At 37.9% G+C, this 17,278-nt stretch overlaps 1 protein-coding gene and 1 long non-coding RNA gene across 2 annotated transcripts in view; both read right to left on the bottom strand.

Annotated features, from left to right (window-relative positions):
- LOC148727203 (uncharacterized) overlaps positions 1 to 282 on the bottom strand; it is a 1,165-nt gene extending 883 nt beyond the window's left edge. Inside the window, exon 1 of the mRNA XM_088726452.1 lies at positions 153 to 282. Coding sequence (XP_088582578.1) covers positions 153 to 227 — 75 coding nt within the window. The 5' untranslated portion in view covers positions 228 to 282. The remainder of the gene's footprint in view (positions 1 to 152) is intronic.
- A 314-nt stretch (positions 283 to 596) lies between these two features.
- Positions 597 to 1,622, bottom strand: LOC111342623 (uncharacterized). The gene is made up of 3 exons (XR_015990084.1): positions 1,132 to 1,622; positions 826 to 1,046; positions 597 to 735 (listed from the first exon to the last, which is right to left on the bottom strand). It is a non-coding gene; the product is annotated as an uncharacterized LOC111342623 (long non-coding RNA).
- Positions 1,623 to 17,278: the final 15,656 nt, after the last annotated feature.

The following is a 17,278-nucleotide window of genomic DNA, read 5'->3' as shown; positions in this document are numbered from 1 at the left end:
ATAAAACAGAACAGCAACAACAACATAAAATGAATACTGCAGAACTACAGCACTAGTGTAGAGATGAGTGCATTTTGTGTGCCCCAAAATGAATGCCATAATATTCCTCAAGTGCAAGCTACTATTCAAAACAAATTACAATGCATAGTTACCCTTGGACATAAAGGACACCAAGCTCTATTGTACAAATTTCCATTGTAGTTTGTACAATGCTTGTACTGATGCATGAAATACCTTCACGTGAAAACAACAAAATGTCAATTAAGACCAATTATTTTCTTACAGCAATTAAGTCAGTAAATGTACACGTACAGCAAGAAATATGTCTTGTAAATTAATGTAAATGGAATCTTGGCCTTAAAACAAACAGTCAATGTATCTTTGAATCATATGAACACAAAAGCGACAAAAGCAAAGCATGAATTTGAGATCTATATTCAAGCTGGGCAACTAGACAATAAATAAAGAAATATAATAACTATATAAAGAAGCACTTGTAAATCATGTGACTGTCTCTACTATTACTACTACTACTACTACTACTACTAATAATAATAATATAACAAGAACAGCAACAATAATAATAGTAATAATGATATTAATTCTAATATCAATAATGCCTTAGTAGACCGTGTACGTCAACAAATTAGCAGCTTTGATACTCTCAACCTATAACCACACATACCCGAATTATTCAAAGCATTCTGAATTAAGGATACTTTAAATTGAGCTCACCTAAAAAAAAACATACCATTCAACCAAAATCAATCAATTAAAAAAAGTCTGGTCATATCTCTGAAAAAGACTCTTTGCAAGCAAACCTACATGTGTTGGTTGTAGCTGAGGACTGAGTTCTGTGATCACTTCTGTGATGTTTAGCAGGGACACTTGACAATGAAGAAAGACATTCTCCACAAACTCCATCAGTTTGAAGCTCAATCCTATGGTGGAATTTGCTGGTGACCCTGGCCAGAACTGACATTTCAAGAGTGTGACAGCATGCGGCTCACAATCACACACTTGTACATATTTGAGGTGATGATTTCCTGACATTTATAAAAAAAATAAATGAACAACTTAAGAAATTAAGTAAACAAAATGAAAAAAAAAATTACATACAACTTTACATACCTCTTACTTTGTTGAGGGCCATGTAGACACCTTATTAACCAAGCGCAAGGGCCATATACTAGGAGAATATTGGCCCGAGGTCTTGAAAGTACAAACCAAGTGCCGCGAGGTCTGTACAGAAAAGTCCAAGGGCCAATATTCTTCCAGCACGACAGAAAAGGCTCTTACAGATAGATGCAAGCCAAGTTTATAATGTTTCTCTTTGAACTTAATGGCAAGCCATATCATTACAACACTTAATTGCTGGTGAGATCATTCAGGACATTACTAGGTCCAATACTTAGAAATTATTGGACAGCCAATGGAGCAAGCTGATTGTTTGATTTTAATTATTGGCCCTGACATATCGAGAGAATTTAAATCGTATCATTATCATCAGCGTTCTTGATTTTAGGCAAGCGGCAGGAAAATGTGACGAAGGAGCATATGAAATTGAAAAAGAACGCTTCGTTTTTAAACCATTCTAGTATTCTCTAACCACTATAAATGAAATGAACTGGCCTGAGGCATCCAGAAGTTGCACGTATGGCCATAGCTAACAGTTGCCTCATCTGCATACAAAGGAGAAAATACCCCATCCTATTAAAATAAAGAAAGTAAGAAGTAGATAAAAGTACAGTTTAACCAGATATGTTACACTTAAAGTAACTAGAATACAACCGGCCTCAAAATATTCATACACACCTTCCATTGCTCAAGTACAAGAAACTTGTTTCGATTGACATGTAGAGCTCGTGCAAATTCAACACAGAAGTACTGGCGAGGGCCACAGTATTCACATTGTAGCGATACTCTTTTGACAGTTCACGCATTTAGTATTGTCTGGAAGATGCTGTTCTTCAATGTGCAAATTCAGCAGCTTTTCCCGTACCTTTCCCAGTTAGCAGAGATACTCAAAACACGATTTTGCTGTTCAGTTGGGAGTTCCTGCTTTACGAGATCGTCAAGAGGGACATTTTCTACTGGACTGTTGCTGTCCTGACTATTTTCCTCCGTACTCTTATGAGGCTGCTTCCAAAGATCCACTCTCAGCGTAATCGGTACAGTGGTTTTCTTTCCATCGCGCCCAATATTCTTTACATCAAGGAAGACGGGCTTTAACCGACGCATTTCGCAGCGATCACCTTGGCTTGTTCACGGAAGAATGAAGGATTTGATTGGTCGAAATGTTTATGCATATTTAATAAGCTACTGGAAAGACTTAGATGATCATTTAAAACGGCTTGAGCCCAATGATCTAAAGTTAGATAAGGTGGGTGTTAACCATTTAGATTGTGTAAGTAGGGTGTGGTACGGCATTTGGATTTGAAGATAACCCTGGGACTGATGTTTTGAGGTTAGTTAGAAGATGTTCTCTTAGCCGGCTTCCTTTACACAGTTCCATCACCATAACTGCCGCTGCATTGAGGACTGCAATTCCATAAAACTTGACTATATGCGGGTGGTCGAATTTCCTAATAAAAAGAGAAAACCATAAGCAAACAGGTACGTAATATACTGTTTCTAAAAAAGTTAGAAATCTCTCTTTCCTGCTTCGAAATACGGGATGAAGGATTAAAGAAAATCATGAGTTTGCGTTTTCACTGGTGCTGAGTTGTAGTAGTAGTAGTAGTAGTAGTAGTGAACTTTATCTATGTGTCGTGAAAACCTAGCGCATAGCACTAATTGGGGACACAGGGTAAAAGCTTTGAAAATAAGAAATCTGGAACCTATTTACAGAATTATTTACCTAACCTATTAACAGTTAAAATTATTTATCAATGTCCTAGAGCTGAAAATCAACTATTACAGAGCGCACATTTTTTGCATCCATCATCAATCATGACAGTCATGTCCGTTCTCCTGATTTTGCTCTTAAATCCGTGCAGACTGTCCTCACTGCGTAACTCTTTTGTAAGTTTCGACCAGAGGAGAGGGCCATAGTATCTTATAGAGTGGTTACCATATTTTACTGTATTAAAGCGAGGGATTCTAAAATCTGCATTTCTTAGAGAATATCTTCCATCGCAGTTCACTTGTGACATAAATAGTTCCTGTATTTGACAAGGAAGTAAGTTCTTTTTTGCCTTGAACATAAGGATTGCTATGTCCTGGAGCCTTCTGTTCACCAGTGATGGAATTTCAGCCAGCTTCAGCAGGCCGTCATAAGAGAGTGATTTATCGTTGAAAACTGCTCTCAAGGCCCTTCCCTGTAGTCTTTCAGCTTTACGTTTGTCTGAGGCTCTGCAGAAATGCCAGATGATACTGCAGTAGGTCAAGTGAGGTAAAATGGCGGCTTTATAAAGTTGTAGTTTAGCGTAAGTGGGTATTAGTTTTCTTAGACGACTTAAACTCCTATCTGTTGACTTGCCTTTTTACAGACTAAGGTAATATGCTCGCTAAAATTTAGTTAGGAGTCCAAGAGTACCCCCAACAGTTTGATAGATTTTGATTGTTCAATGTCAGTCCCATCTATATGCAGGTTTATACTATTTTTGGCCTCAGTTCCAGAACCCATAAGCACGGGTTATTATCACGGAGTCAGTTTTAATATCAATGTGTGTAGTTTTTATTGTTCATTTATTACCTTACGTCCTGCGACTCAGTTCGATGTAAAATTGATGAACATGTCATTTCCCTTAATCGGCTGAATGTTTGAATCTTATGAATGAAGTTGGGATAAAATCGTGTTTGCATGGTACTGATCGAAAGAAGCTATCTGTCAACTGAAGATCCAAGCGGCAAACAATGATAAAACGGTGAATACTCATGACTCGTCTATGAAGCCTATGGACGGAAACTAATATTTACTCCACATTTTCATGGCGAACTTTATCACATACGACACTCGAATAGCATCGAATAACTGAGACTCCACAATGAAACCATGAAAATTAAGTTTTGCAAAATACGTTCAGCAGACATTTGTTTCAGATCTAGTTAATTATTTGGAAACATTTTACCTCAAATGATTTGCCTCCTCAAGGAAATGGCTCGCAGTTTTGGCAGAAAACGATTCTTTGAGGATCTTTAGTGCTACAGCCTGTTCCTTTCCTTTTCATTTTACCTTGGTACACTATGGAAAACGTTTCCCTTCGGAGGCCAAATGGTTACTGTTGCTTCCATTCAAGCTCTTCTCTGCTGATATGAGCTGAACGTGATTCAGTCAGCTCAAATACTGCTATACTCCCTCGGAGTTCTGACCTCTCTTTGAGAACTGGCTGGTAAGTTTTTTTTTTTTTAATTTATTCGCTTGAGCGATTTTCGTCTTCAAGTTGTTTAACCAATGCCTCGTCAGAATTGATAATCTCAGGAAGGCGATTCATATAGGTCATACATTGCTCCACCTATGGCAGTTGGCGCTTCACTATTTTATTAGGCACTTCCTCTTTGGTAACTTCATCCAGGAACCTCTGAGACTGTTTCATCAAAACCTTCTGACTGTCTCAAAGTATCCATTGGCTATAACTGCAAAGCTCTGCAAACATTGCCCCAGGATGTGCTTGAAAATACTTAGTGATTTCGCGTGTAGCTTTGAGGCGATTCAAAGGGAAGAAATCTCAATACTTGTGGAGGGAGTGATAGATTTTTACGAAAGCCTTAACAAGAAGACTAGCTTTGATCATGGAGGGATCGATCTCTGGAACACTTAGGCCGTCATCTGTGATAGTGCTTCTCAAGTTGAGCAGTCGAGCCGCAAAAAAAGTAAATATTTGCTGAAATTCTTGCACCAGGGATTCTTTAGCATTCCTGAATACATGGTTTTCTTCTTCCCCCTCGTTTATGGTATCTATAAGCCTCTTCAACAATATGTTCTTGACATGATCACCCATTACTTCCTCTACTGTCTGCGGAAATTCATCTGGGGTCCATTTGGTCAACTATTTATAACTTCTTCTAGCCTGAGATGTATCAAGAGCTTCTGCACTATTTCATCAACAATTTCCTCCGTACGATGACGGAAATCATCCAAATGTTGACTGAGCTTCTGTCTTAGAACGCCTAAGCGGTCGCGAACCTCTTTCATTTTCTGTCGAACCTTTTTCTTGTCTCGGCAAGTGTTGACCACACAACTTCTTCCCTGGAAGTGTATCAAAGAAAGAGGGTGATCGAGCCATCTTAGAAAAATAATCAGGTTTATAATAATTAATAATAGTGACAAATATTTCATCATTGCTTATATAGCGCTAGGATTCCATAGCTAAATGGAGGTGCTTTACAACATTTTCAGATAAAATATGATAAACTTAGTTTACAAAATGGCATATCCATAAAAATATTCATGTTTTACAAAATCTGAACTACTATTGACGTAATCAATATTCTGAACAGGCCGCATGCTACCCCTTATGATCTTCGCCATCCTTCTAATTTTTCAAAAGAAAGTATTTTTTTCATCTACCGTTTTAATGCACCTAATAATAATAATAATAATAATAATAATAGTAATAGTTTAATATTTATATTGCGCAAATTAACATGTGGATATGATCAAATGCGCATCACAACCTTTTTCGGGAAACTTTGGCCGGACTGCATCAGCAGTTTACAAACAATCGAAGGAAACTTATTTGAAGATGCCCCCTCCTTCCAATTCCCAGTAAACAGGCCAGACCACATCACAGCATCACAGTAATCTCGTGAGTGGGTTTATTAACGTCCCCTGCCTAACCAAATTAACTAATTACTAGATCCAGGAGACGGGACCTACGGTTTATTCGTCCTTATCCGAAAAGAGTAGAATGTCTATCTATTTCTTGATATTATAGAAAGGTAGCGCATTCTCCTCAGTTATTTTAAGACCTTTGAGTGTTGGTCCGGCCGGGGCTCGAACCATCGACCTTGATCTCCCGCACAACGGTCCAGCGCTCCAACAAGTTGAGCTAACCAGGAGGCGGTTAGCTTCCTTTGGTGTACGATTTCCATCCTCAATAACAATGATAATATTTAGTAAAAATGATCACAATAATAATGGTAACGATAAAAATGAAAATAGTAATACCGTTTTCGTAACAACAAGAATGTTTATAATATCAACAAAAATAATGATTATAACTATTTAATATTATAATTACTTTTATTATCCATCAAACTTACTATACGAAAATGTGACTAGGCGATAGAATGTAATGAATGTCCAATAGCTTGTAAAATTAACATGAATTAATGCAAACTTCCGGCGCAGAAATCTTCTGCAGATATCTGCATTTATCATGTCGAGTTCAACGAATGCCTTATGTCCAAGTCCCCTATCTGTGTAGTGTTCCCAAGCCTTTGCAAATCCAGAAAGAAATTACTCTTTTTTCTGAGTGTCAAAATTGTACAATAAAACAATTATTGCTTTCGGTTTTTGCATTGTATCCTGACTCTGACCTCGGCGTTCAACAAGATGTGATTTCGTGTTTATCTTCATCCGCCAATTTTTTTTTTTTTTTTTTTTTTTTTTTTTTTTTTTTTTTTATGACAAGAAGATTTTGAGAACCGGGCAGGTCATTGTGTTGTGATCTGGGGTAAAAGACTTTGCTTCCACAATGCTTTTTTCCACCCAGGCGTATTAAAAAAAAAAGAGTAGTTAAAAAGAAAAACGTCGAAAACAACCACTCACACATCATCTTTTAAGCTCGATAGGTCAGAAATCATGGTAAATTCATTCGTTTGATGTGTCATATCGATTCCTTACGATTTTTGTGGAGCTTCTGATTGAAGGAAACTTTCGTAAATATAAATGGGAGTCAACTTACTTTGATGTGAGTATATCTGGTATCTTAGCTAATTATTAAAAAAATGAAAACCTTGCGGGTAGTAATTACGTTACGTTTGTTAAGAGTGACTCAATAAATCCGCGGTTAAACTTAACGTTTTACTTTATTTTGACTAAGAACAAAACCTCCACGGCCAATACACGATCTACACGAGGCAAAATCTAGAACGAAGTAAAAGTACTTGACATTTGATCCCTGTCACTCATTTTAAAAAATACCATAAATGTAACGCAACGTCACGTTCTCTTGAACAACGTTGGTTGCAAACCGGAGGTAGATTTTGCTAACTTTAACGTCCATACAATTCTTCATATCATTAATGAACCCATGGGACTTTACACTCACAATACTTAGCGCAAGCTAGGAAAAAAGCGTTCAACTCGAAGCTGAATGACTGTGACATATCCGATGAAACTAGCTGTTGAGAGCTCAAAGAAGGTATTGACTGAGTACAAAATAAAGACGAGAAGTGATTATCATGACCTTTACCTCAAATCAGACGTTCTCTTTCTTGCAGATGTGTTCGAAGAGTTCAGAAACGTCTGCGCTGAGAATTACGATCTCGACCCTGCCTAGTATTACACTGCCCCTGGATTGGATTTTGCATGATTGCATTACGGAGCACAATATTCATAAAGGTTAAGAGCGGTTCTTTCCAGTTAATAATTATAACATAACCAAAGTAAAGCGTGCGCTCTGATTGGTCAATTTAGCGTCCCCCATTTGCCCATGGGTGTACGCTGCTGACGTGAGCAAATGCAAAGACTGTTTTTCGGCGCGCGCTTGTTTTTTCTGGTCACGTAAGATTTGTTGAATAAAAGGGAACTCTTTAGCTACAATGTGTTAATGTTATGTTATAAAACAAATGGTAAACACCACAGCGTACACTATTGAGTTATGGATGCACTTGGGAGGTTTGCTAAGCACTCAAGAGGCTAGAGTCGCTCTCGGTTATCGCCTTGAGCGACTCTTACGCTTCTTTCGTGTTTAGCAACCTCCCGCGTGCATCCATAACTGAATAGTGTACGCTTTGTTAAAAAGTAAAAGCACGCGTCGCATACTTTTAAAAATTGAAATTACAGTTTACATTTTCCAATTTAAAATTAATTCTGTTTACTTATTAATAAGCACACTTTATGAATAGATGATAAGACATATTTTGGATCAACATGAATATTTTTAAATCTATTCTGAATTTTAGTGATTTCTTTTTCTTCCTCATTACCGAGTCAACGAACGCTCACTAAGAGCGAAAAGTTCGGCTGCAGTATTTCTCTTGGTGGATGGGGAGATTATTTCTCTCCTAAATGCTATTTTATGGTGTCATTAAGTATGAAAAAGCTTTAAAGTGCTCAATTTAAGCGTCAACCATGGGTTGTGGCCGTGAATTTCGTGAACAGTTGAGTCCGCTTATTGTGCATTGTTAAGAGGAAATATGAAAATTTGCGTATCATGTTGGCCGGCTGTGCTAGACGGTCGTCGAAACCACAGCATATTTTTATATTTCGATGCCCCCCCTGCCCTGTTTTAGTGAATCTGAATAAAAACATAATAGGGGAAGAAGTTAGAATTTTTCGCCCAATGGTGGCAAAGGTAGAGTAGGTGTCGAACTGAAACATATTTTTCCATTTAATATATAAACGTTTAAAAAGTAAAACGTAAAAGAAAAAAAAAAGAAAATCCCCATAGAGTTTTAAGAAAAGGCCCACTATTCAATTTGCGCCATCACTGATACTTGGCTTTATTATAAACGGGCTACTTATTTTATAATAATTATTTCGAAAAACCGACGCGGTTTCGATTAGTTTAGGCTAGGACAGATTCATGGGCAAAGTACTGAAAGAAATCGATCTTTAACCGAAATGCAGCTGGCCGCTTTTACAGAGACTGCTTTATAAGTCACTGAGAGGAAATCATCACTGACAAATCTGCAATGTGTCCTTGGTAGAACATCATACTAAAAAAAAACTTATTTATAGATTTCGTCGCTATAAAACAAGCAAGCATAGGTTTTATTAAACAAGCAGTCGCACGGTTTCTGTTGGTGGCAGTATATCTGATTATTAGTTTTAAATGTTTAAAAGGCTTTAAAGCTCATCCCGAATCAAGAGGCATATATAGGTTGTCGGAAGCGGAGGCAAAGAGTAAAATATTCTAAGCTGTGCATTCCGGGGTATTTTTATTTTACTTCACTCGCTGTCGCTCGGTCAATACGGCCAGATCTCCTTAACGGCTACACTCTTCTTAAAGTAGTTACGGCTGTAGTATGAAACCATCACTGAAGTGACCCTTCCAAGAAAGAGGAACTTAATTTAAAAAGAGCGCCTGACTGAAAGTCGTGAAAAGGATTAATTAAAGGTGAAACTAACGCTTAAATACCTTTACAAAAATATGAAATGCTAACCTCCAATGCATTTCCAGTCTCTTCCCAATGCTCTCCGAGGCCATGGATATTACGCTCTTTATCAAGGTCTCAGAGTCATCTGTGGTGTATCCATATGTTTGAGCGAGCTTGGCTCTCTTTATTGACATCCACATGACTTGATTCTCCGGAACAAGACCTGGCCAACAGTTCCTCAGTCTGTCAATAACGTGTCTTTTAACTCTATCAGCTTCATGCCCTGGCACTTGATCCCACTTGTTGCAAACAAACAGAGCATAGTCGGATTGAAATTGTTTTTCTATAGTCTTGTTGTAGGTTTCTTGTGAAAGCTGCTTTTCATTAAAAAGAATTAAAAGTATAAATATATATCAATAAAAAGACAATGTCGATGCTTTTGTTTGTGAAATTTTAATCAATGGCATTCCCGGCCAACCAAGTGCTCCAGTACTTGTAAATTTCTTTGGAAATTTCCAATTCATAAATGTTTTCATTAAAAGAATATATCGATATCGTGTCAAGAGTGAAAAGGGTTCTTTCTTTGCTCAAACTTCAAAGAATTACTTTCGTGCTAGAATGAAAGGGGTTTCGTGGTTTGCCCAAACGTCAAGCATTTTCGAAGAACAGTTTTTCCTTATACTTTTACCCATATCTGACTGACGAAAACATATCATAAGAAGCTGACGTGACCGGAAAATTAACACTATCCCACGAAGCGCCATTTTTGCAGGTGTGGATGTCAGGGATTCTACAATAACGGCGCTCGGTCCTTTTTCAATCTATCGCCATCTGTCGCCTCAGAAAGGTGAATAGAAAGATATCTTCAAATTTAATCAAATTGCGCATTTAATAACGCTTGCAATGGTGTACAGTTCGGGGTGGTTTCCTAAATACATACATACATACATAGGTTAATTGACCACTCCCCATAGGGGTTTTCAGGGTCAACACCCACCCATCCCACCCAGGGGAGGACATCCACCACACAGTAATCTCGTGCGTGGGAAATTAATGTCTCCTACCCCTACCCCTGCGAGAGACGGGGTCTACGGTTTATTCGTCCTTATCCGAGAAGACTAGAATATCTATCCATTTCTTGGTTATAGTAAATAAATAATAATATGCATGCAAAAATTTCATCACCCTCATTGCCTGAGAACATGTCAGTTAATCCCAGAAAGCGCAGAAAGTCGAAATCCAATTGATTGATAGGAGACTTGAGAAAGCACAATGAAACAAAATGGAAGACAGCAGAATAGGAGAAAATAACATTGTCTTAGTTCAAAGTTTGAGAAAGACTGCTTCGATTAAAACAAAACAAAATCAAACCAAAGCAAAACATGAACAACTGGCTAATGGTTTGGAGGTCCTGGGAATTGAAAAGTAGAGGAGGCCCTTAAAAAAACTGTTCCAGGACTTTTACGCTTTTAGATAGCTTTATTAGGGGGTAAAATCATTGCAGCCCCCGGGCCGGCTGAAATACGACTTACTTTACAATGGAAATAAATTATCACTTACTCTAAGATAACTACAATAAAAGTTACAAAGTGTAATCTACAATAAAATACAATAAAAGAAGTGTCAAAAACTAAAATACAAATAACTAAGATAGCTACTAATAATTAAAACTGTTCGCCATGATAAATGTGTTTTTGAACCTATTTGTCTTACAAATCGGTAGCTTGAAGTATCTCTGGCTGCGGGTGCGATAGGTGGACTCATTGCGTGGAGGCAGTAGATCATGGAGCTTGTGGTTTTCGTCCCTGAAACACGCAACAGTTCTTAAGAAAGATGACTAAAATTACGAGGGTGATAACTTTCGTGCAATTTTTTTTTCTTAACTTGCTTTGCGAGGCTGCTCAACATTCGCAAAATTTGCCTATTTTGGGGTTCGCGCCAAGCCCCATCTGGTCGAAATCGGACATTTCTCGATTTCTCGAAAAATAAAATTCGCTGAACCTTCTAAACTCCATTTTCGAAAATAGTTCTATATAGGGATTCTTTTATGAAATAAAATGGAGGTCGATTTTTTTTAACTGTCGGGCGATGTATGATATTTAGAGGCAGCGGCTCTTAAGATTGAACAAAACGCAGCAGGGTCTTGTAAACTTGATAAGTGACGGTCAGTAGTCTGGGAAGGTAAGCAATATTTATCTTCAATTGGAACATCTGTTTACGTCACTTCCGCTTTGGTAAACAACTAGACCTCTGCTTCTCAAGCCATCGCTTTGGGGAAGCAAGAGAAGCTCTTTCAGGCGCTTTTGCGACGCTTGTATTTTATTTTTGGTACTGGAGATAAAACCCATACGATATGGTAATTTTATATGCAAAGGCGGACTTTTGGAAGCTGGTAGATTCATTTTTGTGCGCGTGTTTAAAATTTTGATTTTTCCGCCATGCTTAACGAGTGACCGCAACCAGCACAAAATTCCGCGGGAAACCTCTGACGATAAACGAGCCTTTCAGAGCTCTCTGCAGCAGACTTGCACACAAAAGTAAGTTCTTCTTTACTTCCACTAGCGTAGAGGACCGAGTACTGCATTTCGAGCAAACGCAGGAGTAAACCGGAATCCATTACAATACAATACAATATTCTTTATTTAAACGAAGGTGACGTAATTAACTCAATGAGTTATCTAACTTACGGCCTTCACAACAAACCCACCATCCCACCCCAGGGGAGGACATCCATCACACAGTAATCTCGTGCGTGGGAAATTAATGTCTCCTACCCCAACCCTGCAGGAGACGGGGCTTCCATTTATTCATCCCTAACCGAGAAGACTAGAATATCTAACCATTTCTTGATATTATAGAAAGGCAGCAAATTCTTCTCAATTATTTTAAGACCTTGAGTGTCGGTCCGGCCGGGGCTTGAACCCTCGACCTCCCGCACAACAGTCCAGCGCACTAACATTGGGCTAACTGGGCGGCGGTTGAATGTAGTCATGCGCAAATAAAATCGGCATTCCACGATTTTTGGAATAAAGATTCCATTCTCCCAGAGGCCATTTTTTGGCGGCCATACCTCTAGCAAGGAGCCAGATGACCCTGGCACGAGATTGCTCAAAGTAGAAATCGCAACTTGTCAGCGGTAGTACTGCACGTAAAACCCAGTTGCATCAATAAAAATTATTTGTGAGACACAAGCATCTCCATTAAAGAACAAGTCCAGCCAGTTGTTATTTCCTGGTGACAGGCACCGAGATATTTCGAATCATCTGAAAATTGTTAGACTCAGAAAATTTGCGTTAGATGTTATGAAGAGAGACGTATCACCGCTGTAGTACAGTCGAGTGAATCAATGTTTCCTTCCATCTCTTGATTAAGAAAAAAATGACAACAACGAAATAGGAAACGTCAATTAGATAATAATATTATAATACCACCTTTCAAACTACTCATCATCCACACGTACATCAGAACTCATAACTGAAACAAAGCTCCCCATGGGTAAAATGTAATCTGGATTGCTTTATATTAGGAGAAAGAATGGCGAATACAACAAAATTATTTTCTACACCCTTTTTCCAGGATAAATTCTACAAGTAAAAATAAATAAATAAAATACAATAAAATATAATAACAATAATAATAATAATAATAATAATAATAATAATAAGGCGATCAATGCGCAAGCATTCAGGGACGTTTCTTTATTTGCGGAGCACCAAGAAGTTAGAGCCAACAGAATAGATGCACGTATTATCGACCATGAATCAAGGCGAGTCATCACGCTGGAGATGAGCTGCCCATGGATTACAAATAGGGGGAAAAAGAATGAGGAAAAAACCTCGAAATACGGACCGCTTCGTTGGGAATTAAAGTGGAAGTACCAAGGATATGAAGTGAAACAATAGAATATTATAACGGACGCATTAGGGGGATGGTGTCGTGACTTAGAAGCCGAAATAAAGGAGTTGGTCGGAAACAAGAGTAAGGGAGTTCTTTAAAATATGCAGAAGGCTGTGATTCCGGGAACACTAAATATCTCTCGGACATTTAAAGTTGTAACATGAACTATGAACATCGCTTTCTATCTAACTCTTTGCCTTCATAAATTCTGTGGATTATTAGAAACTTAGGAAGTGATCGTCACTGATTAACTCTTTCATAGCCAAAATAAGTAATAGGTTTTTAAAAATTTTATAACGACCATTTTAGATTTGGATACCCGAAATACCTATTTTATTATTTCTCGAGGGTTTCTTTTTTTCTTTTTTTTTTTTTTTTTATAGTATCTAGATTTTGATTTCACTATAGTTAACGGGCTACGCTCATGCGCCCCCGTCATACTATTCTTACTGGATATAACATACAAAAGGTTTAAACTGCTGAATAATAATAATAATAATAATGATAATAATAGTAATAATAATAATAATAATAATAATAATAATAATAATAATAATAATAATAATAATAAGACCCTCGGCCCTCGATAACACCCTCGATGGCTCGACCAAAAGTTAGACTCCCTACGAGGCTGAATGCAGCTCAGGAGGAAAACATTTTTAGCGTAGCAGAGGCTTTTTTTTTTTCTATTAATGCCACTGTCATAACTGCCACTGTCATAACCATTGCGTAATTTCTCTCGCGGTTAATTTGCTTATGTGTATCTTGGAATCCTCCCGCTCTTTTCGTTTATGCGTTTATGTATTATTGGCACTTGCCTTTTTCATCATGCCATCACGTTTGCTAGAGCTTAACAAACTTAAAATCGTAAATGATTAATCAATACGCAGTCGAACCTATGGTTGCAACCACCTCTCCTAGGCGACCACCTCTCCTGTTACTCTGCGACCAGTTTTTCGAAAAAACCAAAAGTTTCTAAGTCAAACCACTATATTTGGAACCTCTTGTAAGCGACAGCGACCACTTTTAGAGCTACAAGTTTGAAATTTTCTTTTGCTTTTAACCTCCCGTAAGCAACCACTTGACAGATAGCAGAACGGAAATTGGATAATGAGGTGTTGTAACATTATCGCATTCCTGGTTAGCGTAAGAGACGGAAATTTCTCAATAAGAAATACCGGGTTTTTTCTTGAAATTGATTTTTCACAGGAATAAAACATTTAAAAATCAAAACGAAAAATGCACATGCAGTACACTGTACTTTATCAATCTTAAAGTGACGATCTTAAATGTCTCATGATTAGTTTCTAATCGCGCAAGAAGACCACTGAATTAGAAAATCGTTTTTAGAATTCCCAAGACAAAACAAGTGCACCAGTTGCTAGTTGCGTAACTGCGGGACAAAAAGTCAAGTTTCGTAAAAAAAAGAAGAAAACCTTGTGCATGAAGATTATAATTCAATTTATAACTACAGCCGTTAGAGTGTTTTGTTGGCCGTATCAGTTAGTCTATCAGATGCGAACCATGAAACTCTGAATAAATAAATATGGAAAAAAATATGTTTGTGGCTACTAAAAGCTACAGGCTTAGATGAGCATTGGTGCATGGGGTAGGTCTCTGCAGTTACCATGTGCCAATAATGCAAAATTTTAATCCAACAAGCAACCACTTAGTCTTAACAGGTCGCTTAGATAAATTGGAAAATGTTGCGTGGCTAAAATTTAAACTGACACAAATTCGTCTTGTTTCCATTTGTTACAACGTTCTTGAAAACAAAGGCCACCTTTTCACCTAGAAATCCATCAAAATATCGACATAGGTATAATTTCATAGTTTAAAACACATTTTCAACAACGGCGGAAGGAGCGTAACCGGTGTTTACTGTTTTTCTTTTCTTTTAGTGTACATTTGAAATCAACAAAAACTGAACTACACTGACACGTTTTGTGTAATGCATTCAAGGACTAGAATAACATGGCTGCAACACAATACATCAAATGTTTTGGATTGCGCTACAATGTTTTTCTTTTTATTTGATACGTATTGACAGACGTAATTCAACGTGCCCGGTTCGAGTTATCGAGGGTAAAATGGATCAAGAAGACTTGAGAATGACCTGAAGGAAAGCGAAGATTTTTTTGAGTCAGCGAGAGGTTGGAGGTAAGGTTACTTCCCACCTTCGCGGGTGTCCTTCGCTATCAAGCCCTCGAATTGTATGTGGTTTGCTTCTTAGTAGGCGTGCTTTGTGAATGTCATTAGCGTGTCGGTAAGGGATAAACTGTATTCCCAATTGTGTTGTTTATCCTGAGAATGGTCTCTTTGTCTACACGCGAAATCTTCAGTGGCCTGTCAGTTTATTTTGCCATCTGTAGAGATGCACATTTACCGGAACTAATTGTTTTCACTTCTCGCACGTAATTGAGGGATACTCGGAATGTTTTGTGCATCCGGACTTTTTGGCACGAGAAAATGAATTATGCGGCGTACGGTCTCTGCCTTCTCATTCACAAATGATTTACGAAAATACGACTGATTCTACGCTGATTCGACGGAAATGAGTACGTAATTCACTTACAGCTACTTATTACCGCACTAAAATGCTGTGTCCAACTTGAAGTGATTGGGCTTTCAATTCAAAATCTGCGTTTACACCTTGATTGCATGCATGGTGAAGTTAGTGTCTGGTTCTGTTCGTAAGATACGTCGCGATATATTTTGTCTCCGCATAACTTGCAGCATGAATAGCATTACTAATTCCCAGTCTTTTTAGTGCCGAAGGCCAAAAGGAAGAGCCGGGGTACCAACCCCTAAACTCATTTGGAAACCGAACAGTTACATCAATTCACGATGTATGGTTGGACAGCTATGTAATGGACTGTAATCTACTGAACTGGCCGTTACTCATCTAACCGATGTTATCAGAAGAGAAGGTGAGAATGGTAACCTGACAGGCTGTGTTTTCATCGATCTATCAAAGGCGTTTGACACCATCAGTCACTCTGGCCTCCTGAGCAAGCTTTCAACTTACGGAGTTCGTGGAACAGAACTCGCATGGTTCACTGATTACCTTTTCTGCAGATCACAAGTTGTCCAATATAAAGGCGTGCTATCAGAACCTCAACCCATTCTCACAGGTGTTCCTCAGGGAATTATCCTGGGTCCTATCTTATTCATTATCTTTTTCAACGATGTACATAAACCGCTTCAACACTCGAAGATTATCACTTATGCCGACGATTCAGTCATCTATACCTCTTCTAAAGATATTGATACTATACAGAGAAGCCTTAGCGAGGATATGAATAACCTGTGCGAGTGGTTTAAAGACAACGAACTGATCATTAACCTAAAAAAGGACAAGACGGAGTCTATGTTATTTGGAACAGCTAAAAGAATCAACCTTCAAGACAAGGAACTTAAACTTTTTGTTAATGGGACACTCATCAATAACACCTCTACCTCTAAGTACTTAGGTGTTCACCTTGACTCATCACTAAATCTTGCATCACATTTTGACCGAATCTATAAAAAAGCTGCAACCAGAATTAATCTCTTGCGATCAATTCGTCCTTTGATCGACCAAAAGTGTGCATAATCGATCTATAACACTATGATCGCACCTATTTTTACCTATTGCGGAACACTTGGTCTTAGCTTTCCGGATTACCGAAAGGAAATGATAAAGAACATCGAACGACGAGGCTTTAAAGTTATTGGCAATAGTTCTTTTAAACCCCCATCCGTGAACAATTTGATCAAGCGTAAAAGCTGTTTGTTTGTTTTCGACTGTCTCCTGAATAATGTTTGCACACCCTTTAAGAACTACTTCGAAAGACTGGTTCATTCTAAGGCCACTAGGAATAACGGTATATCAGTCAAATTACCCAAAGTACGTTTAGAATTTGGTAAAAAGGGCTTCTATTACCAAGGAGCAAAGACTTTCAACAACCTGCCTGCTGAACTAAGGTCGTTAGATTCGAGACTGAAATTTAAGAACAAATTGCGAGATTATTTTAGTTAAAAATTCGATCTAAACGTGGTTATAGGTATCCTTTTTCAGAGCATTTTATTTTATTGTATGCTTTTCTAGACCTTAAGATCAATGATTATATCTTGTTAAATTTTATTTTATTTATTTATTTATTATTTTGACAGGACCCCAAGGACAACA

Source organism: Stylophora pistillata, chromosome 7 (genome assembly GCF_964205215.1).
Source record: "Stylophora pistillata chromosome 7, jaStyPist1.2, whole genome shotgun sequence".
NCBI classification, from domain to species: Eukaryota; Metazoa; Cnidaria; class Anthozoa; order Scleractinia; family Pocilloporidae; genus Stylophora; species Stylophora pistillata.
The sequence above is the reverse complement of the archived record's forward strand: the minus strand, read 5'-3'. Positions and strand labels throughout refer to the sequence as shown.